This window comes from Psammomys obesus, unplaced genomic scaffold (genome assembly GCF_907164565.1).
Source record: "Psammomys obesus unplaced genomic scaffold, mPsaObe1.curated_primary_1811, whole genome shotgun sequence".
In the NCBI taxonomy this organism is placed as follows: domain Eukaryota; kingdom Metazoa; phylum Chordata; class Mammalia; order Rodentia; family Muridae; genus Psammomys; species Psammomys obesus.
The window spans coordinates 6,341,781-6,350,856 of record NW_026591598.1 but is presented as its reverse complement, the minus strand read 5'-3'; the positions used below and the strand labels follow the sequence as shown (position 1 = coordinate 6,350,856).

The window sequence follows — 9,076 nt, the reverse complement described above, 5'->3', positions numbered from 1 at the left end:
CCAACATCACTTTCTTCACCCACACCCTCCAGTTTCTGTCCCCACCCCACACCCCACGACTAAAATCTGAAATCGTTCTGGTGCAAGTCCCAGGAGCACTCTGTGGCTCCCCCTTTCTTGCATTCCCCTTCCTAGCCTTCTCTCCACGCCCTGATTCTCTATCCGGTTTCCTCTTCACGCGTGCCTCTTTCTTTTCCTGCTCCCTAGAATGCGGGTGCTTCTCACACCTCTGCCTGGCTGGCCCTGTGATACAGTGTCTCCTGCTGTCTCATTGGACAGGTAGCCTCCTGCTGAACTGCCCCCAGCACCAGAGCCCTCTGCAGGGAACCTTCTACCTCCTTTCCCACTTGTTCCCCAAGAAACTCCTACAGCCCCCTCGCCTCAGTGGCCTTACCACCAGCAGGGTCACCAAAACAGAACCCACCAAAAGTACCACAGTTGCTTACTGTGTCCCAAAGGCACCAGCACAGGAACCATCACAGAGGGTCTTTCCTCTCCATCGGGGGTGGGGGGAGGGGCTCACACACAGGATTTCACAGAATTCGCTTGCTCATTATGTGTATGTATGTGTAACACAGAAACCTAGACTCAGGCACCACGGTGGCCGTTCACACAAGGACTGGCGAAAGTGCCTCCGAGGCTGGAATCAAGGGAGCCAAGCCCGGCACCTTGCAGCTCTCATCCTATAAACCTGGCACGTGTCTGTCTCGTGTGTTATACTGTCTGATTTTATGACAGTCTCATCTAGCCGAGGCTGGCCTCAGACCTGTTACATAGAGAAGATGACCTTGAACTCCTCATCCTCCTGTCTCCAACTCCCAAGTGTTGGAATTACAGGCATGCACCACCACACCCGTTTTATGCCTTGGTGGGGAATCTAACCCAGGGCTTCCCTCCGTTTGCTGGGTTAGCATTCTACTGAGCTGCACCCATGCTTCACCCTCCTGATTTTTTTTTTTTTTTTTTTTTTTTTTTGGTAAATTTTGGTGCCTACAATGCCCCTGAGAAATTTTGGTGCCTACAGAGCCTGGTGTTGAGAGGCCATCTAGTTCTCCAGAACACGAGAAGGCTGTGTATATGCTTCCGCCAGGTGTGAGCTACCACGGAGCTGGGTGTGCATTCAGCATTCATTAGTCTCCAGGCTTGAGATTCTCAGCACTCAAGAGGCTGAGCGAGGAGGATCCAGAGTTGGAGGCCAACCTGGGCTCTATCTGTAGACCCCATCATACAAAAGCAAGCCGAGGAACCGGAGAGGGTGAGAGTCGAATCAAGGATGTGCGGTCCAGACACAGGAATAGAGGACAGGCATGGAGGGGTGTGGGCTTCAGCTGCAAGAGAGGGGCAGAGAGAGGAGGAGGAGGAGGAGGGAAGAGTGGGGAAAGAGGAGGGAGGAAGAGAGAGAACCAGATGCAGACATCAACCCTTAGAAGCCCCCTTCTAAACAGTTGGCCCTGGAGAACTCCAGAGGAAGAATTTAAAGAGGGCAAGGCTGGCCTCTGCCCTCCATACAAGGTTGGGGATGAAAAGATGAAAGAGCAGGGGATCTCTCCTGAGAAGATGCGGGCTTTCCTGTTCTGGGAGGAGGAAACCCCTCTCTCCAGCTTCACCGGAGGCAGTCTTTGTCAGGCCCGACCCAGCCAATGGCTAAGCAGCCCACAGCTCCTCCCCCACACACACACACCCCTCCTGGCCAACAGGACACGCCTGGGCTGCTCAACAGCCTCTGTCCCAAGTATGAGCTTTCTCAGAAACCCTTCCCTGATTCTGACATGAATTCTGATGCTTGCTGAACCCCAACTGCTGCCTTCCAGGAGCGGTACTCGGAGCCCTGAGGAGTCGCTGCTCAGGTAAAGGCCTCTCTACTTAGACGTGCCCAGGACTCGGCACACCTCGCAGGGAAAGGCACACCTAACAGAGTTCTCTGGAGGAGGCTCAAGGGAGGTTGTGTGTGTGTGTGTGTGTGTGTGTGTGTGTACGCCCACGCGGGCCATCCTGGGTCCTGATGGTGAAGGCAAGCCCTCTGCTCTAAGCTCTTCCTCCTTTTCCCAACCGGAAGAGGTGACAGAACCGGGACCTGGAGCTGAGCAGGGAAAGGGGCTGCTGAGCAGGGCAGCGCTCTGATGCAGACTGAGCAGCAACGCCTGAGCCTGCAGAGCTCTGGGGTTAGGGCTAGGCCTCCCTGGGTGTTCCTAAGACGCTGCCAGCTCCACCCACCTGAGATAGGACCGTGCAGAGAAACCAGTGACTCAAAGCGAGGGCACCACGTGGCCAAGTGGTGAGTGGTATAGACAGATGGGGTGGGGAGTAGAGGTGCCCACAAGCGCTGTCATCCAGGATCCACCTGGTAGAGAAGGGAGACGCACTGGAGAAGAAGCAGTTCACTAAAACTTGAGGAAAGGGCCCCCAACTCAGAACTGAACCATTTGCAGAGTGGACTCTGGAGCCAGCCTGCCTAGGTCTGAGTCCTGACTCTGAGTCCCAACTTCCTAAGTCTCTGACCTCCACGAGGTGAGAAAAATACCATCCCCCTTGCTATAAGGGAATAACACCGGTTTTTGCAAAATGCCTCTTACTGCATCTAAGCTGGCTGCCGTGACCTTCAAGAGGTCAGGTCAATTGTGACTTTCCACCCAGGCCAGCACGTGGAAGTGTGGGGCTCCGAACTTTACTCATGACTTCTTAGAGTACGAAGCCTAGGGGACCACATGAGGGTGCACGGTGTTTTGGCAACAGTGGACCCCATCGTTCCCCCAGGAATCAGGCAAAGGGGGCTCCCTAATGGAGAAGTAGGGACCCTTCTGCTCAAATGAAAATGAGTTTTTCTCTCGGGGGTCACGCACAACCTTGTTCCCCAGGACAGCATTTTCCATGCTGGTGTTTGGCAAAGCAGTCCAACAAGATGATCAAAGCTGTGTCCAGATGAAAGGGGGCCCTGTGGTCAGAGGAGCTGTGGCAACGCTGCCTACTTCATCCTGCTCCGAGGGAGTCACAAAGTGAATTCATTTACTAGCGTAGATGAGTAAAGGGGATGGGGGCTACTTAATTTTGCTGAACCCGGCCACTTGCCAAGTTGTCTTGGCGCACAATTATTCTCTATCTCGGAATTATTTCTTCCTCGTGCCTGCCTGTGGACCAGGGTTCTGGGAAAACAATAGTCTGGGAAGCACTGGCCCACCTGCTTATTCTGGAGAGCCTCTAGCATAAAGAGCACTGTGGCTCCCTGCTTTAATCTAAGTAGGCCTAACTACTGGTGTCCCGCCTTGCCTTCGGGTAAGTGGCATCTAATTGCCTGGACGTTACCAGCAAAGGACAGAAAGCAGGCTCCCCGGAGCGGGGAGGTCTGAGAGGGACTAGCCCAAGGCTCGGGGACTTGGGAATGACTGTTTCCTGGCAGCAGCGCCCACCCGCTTTTATGAGCAGGCTTGCTCCGACTTAATCACCGGTGCCTCCGTGCCAGCTCTGCACTTAATAGTCCTATAACTTCATAAACGCCTCGAACCCTCAGTTTCCCTCAGCTGTAAAATGGGGGCATAATAGTGCCTTGCCCTGTGATGACACATTTCTGTGAAGTGCTCAGACTGAGCATCCCATAACGTGGGAAACTACACTCCCATTCTTCCTGCAGGAGCAGCCAGCCCTTGAGTCCACCATGAACTGGAGTGTCTTCGAGGGGCTGCTGAGCGGGGTCAACAAGTACTCCACAGCCTTTGGTCGCATCTGGCTGTCTCTGGTCTTCATCTTCCGAGTGCTGGTGTACCTGGTGACGGCCGAGCGTGTGTGGGGTGATGACCAGAAGGATTTCGACTGCAACACGAGGCAGCCCGGCTGTACCAACGTCTGCTATGACCAGTTCTTCCCCGTGTCCCACGTGCGCCTCTGGGCCCTGCAGCTCATCCTGGTCACGTGCCCCTCCCTGCTCGTGGTCATGCACGTGGCCTATCGCAAGGCTCGAGAGAAGAGGTACCAGGAAGAAGTTGGCAGTGGGCACCTTTACCAGAACCCTGGCAAGAAGCGGGGTGGGCTCTGGTGGACGTATGTCTGCAGTCTGTTGTTCAAGGCCACCATAGATATTATCTTCCTCTACCTATACCACGCGTTCTACCCCAGGTTTACCCTCCCTTACATGGTCAAGTGCCACGAGACACCGTGTCCCAACACAGTGGACTGCTTCATCGCCAAGCCCTCGGAGAAGAACATCTTCATCATCTTCATGTTGGTCACAGCCGTCATCTGCATCCTGCTCAACCTTGTAGAGCTGATCTACCTGGTGATGAAGCGGTTTTCTGAGTGCATGCCACGGAGGAGAGCACTCGCTGAACACCCAGAGAATGACCTCAAGTCTTCCAGCAAACAGAAGGACTTCCTCTCAAGCGACCTCATCTTTCTGGGCTCAGACACTCACCCACCACTCTTACCGGATCGCCCACGAGCCCACGTGAAGAAAACCATTCTGTGAAGGGTCCTTAGACTGGACTGGCAGGGTGGGCATGAACTGGAAGGTTCAGCATCTCTTGTGGATGTAGCTGCTGGGGAGAATTGCTGAGTCCCACAGCTTGGCATCCAATTGCCCCTCAGCTCCAGGCTACTTGTCGGGGCTGAGTGGCCTTCACTGAATTACCCCTCCATTCTGTACCTCAGTTTCCTTTTCTGTTAAATAAACACATGGAGTACCACTTAACAGGGCTTCTTGGAGGAGGAGTTTCATGAGGGCACAGATGAACAAATGCCTTCCTGTGTGGTCAGGGTGAGAGTTTAATAAAGATAAATAAACAAACAGCCCTTTGGTCTCGGCCTTCCAGGGACCCTCCCTGGATCCATGTGGTCACCCTCTCCTCCAGAAAAGGGGTCCCTAGCTTTCCCTGGGGACCATTCCAATGCTAGTCTTTTGCCCCAGCTAGATGTTTGGTGTCTGCAGAGATGGAGGAGTTTGGCACATGGAGAGTTGTATGTGGCGATGGAAAGCAGCCACATGCAGCTGACTGGAGTCAGTGTGGCTGCATCAGAACTCAGGCCACTTAGGCTCCAGAGAGAGTTATTAATGCATAGCCTGTGGGGGTCACTGTGAGCACTGAGAGCTCCTGGCAGTACCAGGGCCAGCCAGCCGAAACAGCCACATACGTGTGAATCATTGCTATTAGGAAGTGCTCAATAAATGCTTGTGTGAAATGAGGCAAAGGAGCCCCTCCCTGGGTGTACATTAACCTTCTCTGTCCCTGCCAGACACAAGCCCAACACTCCTCTGTAGCCCCTGCTGGGACACACTCCAGCTTCCCCCAAGCCATTTCCAACAGACAGAGCCCCAGGACCACAGAGGGCACACAGCAAGGCTCTGTGCCTGGCCCCAAGCCAACAGCAGCATTTCATGTCATCAACCTGCATTCCTTGTCTCCAGCAGGGCATTGGTGCCCTGGTCTAGAAAATCCACGTGGCTTGTCTGGGCTCCAAAACAGAGGAGCCTAAGATCCAATCCCTAGCTCTAGCCCCGGCAGTGTAGCACAAGTCCTGGGCTGAATCAAGGGTGTCCCTTCCCTTAGAAACCAACTGCTAAGGATCTTAGAACCAGTTGCCTGAGGACAGGGCAAAAGAGAAAGTTTGGAACCAGGGGACAGGAAGAGGGCTAGACATGATAAGCTGCAAGGGACAGAAATGGGATCTGTGTCATTAGCGCTATCCTGCACCTGGATATTTTGACACCAGCCTCCAGCCTCCATCACTTAGTCCCGCCCACATACCTACCAACCCAGACAGGCTGGAGGAGCAAGGTATGGGCCGGGAGAGATGAGCCACAGGTGTTTGCTCTGCCACTGTGCCCAAGGAAGTTCTTCCGCCCAGCCTGCCTACCCACCCCTGTGCTCTCTCTTGGCTCATTGGCTCAGAAAGCCCCACCCTGCTGTGAAGTAAGGAACAAAAGCTGCCTCCGGGAGGGCCTCAGGCCGACAGACAAGCCGGCACCGGAGAGTGAGGACCCACGGGGACCCAAGAAGGGTGAGGAGACAGCTGGGGGAAAGGTCGCAGGGAACTGAGGCCTGGTGACTTAGCTTCACGGAGGGGACCAAGGGAGGGCAGGGTCCCTGAGGGAACCCTAGGAAAACTCCACAGGTGGGGAGGGAGAATGTTATGCTATACCAAAGGGAGGCCAGAGGACCAGAGAAGAATCTAGAAGAGACTGGGAATGAAGAATGAAGCTACAGCCCAGTCTAACCAGCATCCATTGACAGTTCACTGGGCCTGACAAAAAGGCTGCGTCCCAGGAGAGAGAGGTGTACAGTTTGGCTTCCAGCCTCTAGCAGTCTAACTGGGAATTGTTTGACTAGGCCACTGGAGTCTGTGTGCAGTGGAAGGCAGAGGGGGCTCAGCATGTGTCCCAGGGATATGTCTGCAGAAGCCAGAAGCTGAGTCAGGGATGGTGAAAAAAGAGCTTGAGATGGAACATCGTGGGCATACCAGACCAAGGGAGAGCAAAGCTGGGGTATGCAGAACCTGGCTGTGTGAAAATAACGACAGATTTGACTAACAGATAGCCGCTAATAAGGCAGTGAGAGAAGAGGGCGTGTGCCTGGGAAGAAAGACCAATGGCAGGGCAGAGACCATGCCAGAACCCAGTCCCTGCCTCTTCCCCATCCCTTACACACACACACACACACACACACACACACACACACACACACACAGTGAAATGACTAGAATTTCAGAGGGACCCACCATGGTCCAGATTCCAAGACAATAAACAAAGATGAATAAATAAGCATGGCAATCTGCTCTGTGCCGACACAGCAGAGTGGGAAGGATGCCAAGCCACAGCAATTGCAGAAGAGACTGTGTTTAGTTTGGGAAGGGATGTCTCGGAAAGTTCCCAGAGCCACAAAGGAGTGAGGATGGAGATAGTTCTGATACATCGCCCAAGGGGCCAGGGTAGGCATTCCCAACCCAGGACCCCACCCATGCTGGATTCAGGAAAAATTTAATGAATCTGACACCTGCCCCTTCTTGCCTTCATCCAGTCCCCAAAGCTAGTGGGAGGTCAAACCTCTAGACACTACAAGTCTCTGGACACCGTGGTTGAGACGTGGGAGGATGGGGGCCAGCTGGCATGTGCATGCACGATGATTATCTTCCATGTGCTTATTACTTTGTAGAAGGAAAGAGACCCTGAGTTTTGGAATCTGAAGACCAGGGTCCAAGATCATCTGTGCTACTTACTTGCTGCTGTGAGAGCTGCAGGGACCTCTCACCTCTCAGCCTTACCACACTTTTCCTGTGGAATGGGGACTGTGGCCATCCTTCTCTGAGTCACCGTGAGTGAGGACACAATGGCCCAGTGGTTGTTGTGAAACAGCTTCGTCCTTAACATCACCTATAAGGACACCCGTTCGCACGTTCTCCCAGGCCTCGCGACCCCACCCCCGGCGCCTGAGAGGTCAACACACAAGCGCACAGACGTCCAGCGTGAGGCACCCAGGACGCAGCCAGCATGAACTGGGCGTTTCTGCAGGGAATCCTGAGCGGCGTGAACAAGTACTCCACGGCACTGGGCCGCATCTGGCTGTCGGTGGTCTTCATCTTCCGGGTGCTGGTGTACGTGGTGGCCGCGGAGGAAGTGTGGGATGACGAACAAAAGGATTTCATCTGCAACACCAAGCAGCCAGGCTGCCCCAACGTCTGCTACGACGAGTTCTTCCCCGTGTCCCACGTGCGCCTCTGGGCCCTGCAGCTCATCCTGGTCACGTGCCCCTCCCTGCTCGTGGTCATGCACGTCGCCTACCGCGAAGAACGCGAGAGGAAACACCGCCGCAAACATGGGCCCAACGCCCCAGCCCTGTACAGCAACCTGAGCAAGAAGAGAGGAGGCCTGTGGTGGACGTACCTGCTGAGTCTCATCTTCAAGGCCACGGTGGACTCGGGTTTCCTCTACATTTTCCACCGCATCTACCAGGGCTATGACATGCCCCGAGTGGTAGCTTGCTCTGTGGAGCCCTGCCCCCACACCGTGAACTGTTACATCTCCCGGCCCACGGAGAAGAAGGTCTTCACCTACTTCATGGTAGTCACAGCGGCCATCTGCATCCTGCTCAACCTTAGCGAGGTCACCTACCTGGTGGGCAAGAGGTGCATGGAGGTCTTCCGTCCCCGGCGCCGGAAAGCTTCTAGGAAGCAGCACCTACCCGATACATGCCCGCCATACGTGATCTCCCAAGGAGGTCACCCTCAAGATGAGAGCGCCGTCCTAACAAAGGCCGGGATGGCCGCCGTGGACGCAGGTGTGTACCCATGACCTGCAGGTAGGGTTCACTGAAGCCACCCGCGAAAACGGGCAAAGGGAGTGTCGTCTCCCGCAGCAGGTCAGGTGGGGAATGCAGCTGTGGGGACCCCGGAAGTTCATCCAAGGGCTAGTGGAAGATGGGAAACACCCTTGAGTCCCTAGATCCTGAGCCTCCAGGGACTGGATGGCTGGCGGGGATTTTGTATTTGTCAATAGAGTACCTCAACCTCCTTAATAAATATGTTACCAGTGCTTTGTAGACAGGTGGTGTGTGATGGGTGAAGTATGGCGTTTCAGGCGAGCCTTTTGGAGGAAGCCAAGCCAATGAGTGGTCCTCTGAGCCCCAACCACACAGACACACATAGACACACACACACACACACACACAGGGCATGGAGAAAAACAACAAAGACAGTCCCACACCAAGGGACTCACAGCTCTGCAGGAAGCTACCCAAGGAAGAAGACAGGGAGCCATGGAGACCTGCTCGGGTTCTCAGAGAGTGTCAGGCCAGCGGTCCATTGTGTGTGGTTCAGGAGGCTTTTGCCTTTCACTTCCTAACCTCCCCAACCCTGCCTAGCGCAGGTCCCTTGTAAGGAATACCTTTGAGGGTGGGAGAATGGTACTGACTGAGAGCAAGTGAAAGATGGAGTCTCCCTGAGGGTCCAGGGGACATGTCACACCCCATCAGTCCTTCACCAAGATATGTCCCTGAATAACCTCATTCTCTCCCTGCCCCATCAGCTGACACTCTGACAGTCCCATAAACATCTCTCTATCCCGGACTAGCCTCTGAGTCCACAGCTGCCCCTAGAG

At 54.5% G+C, this 9,076-nt stretch overlaps 2 protein-coding genes across 2 annotated transcripts; both read left to right on the top strand.

Annotated features, from left to right (window-relative positions):
* Positions 1–1,707: 1,707 nt before the first annotated feature.
* Positions 1,708–4,456, top strand: Gjb5 (gap junction protein beta 5). Its single transcript, XM_055611415.1, has 2 exons — positions 1,708–1,847; positions 3,626–4,456. Exon 2 carries the CDS (start codon positions 3,650–3,652, stop codon positions 4,454–4,456), a length of 807 nt encoding a protein of 268 aa, XP_055467390.1. The 5' UTR covers positions 1,708–1,847; positions 3,626–3,649.
* Positions 4,457–7,284: 2,828 nt separating this feature from the next.
* Gjb4 (gap junction protein beta 4) lies at positions 7,285–8,272 on the top strand. The gene has a single exon (XM_055611409.1). The coding sequence runs from the start codon at positions 7,472–7,474 to the stop codon at positions 8,270–8,272; it is 801 nt and encodes a 266-aa protein (XP_055467384.1). The 5' UTR covers positions 7,285–7,471.
* Positions 8,273–9,076: the final 804 nt, after the last annotated feature.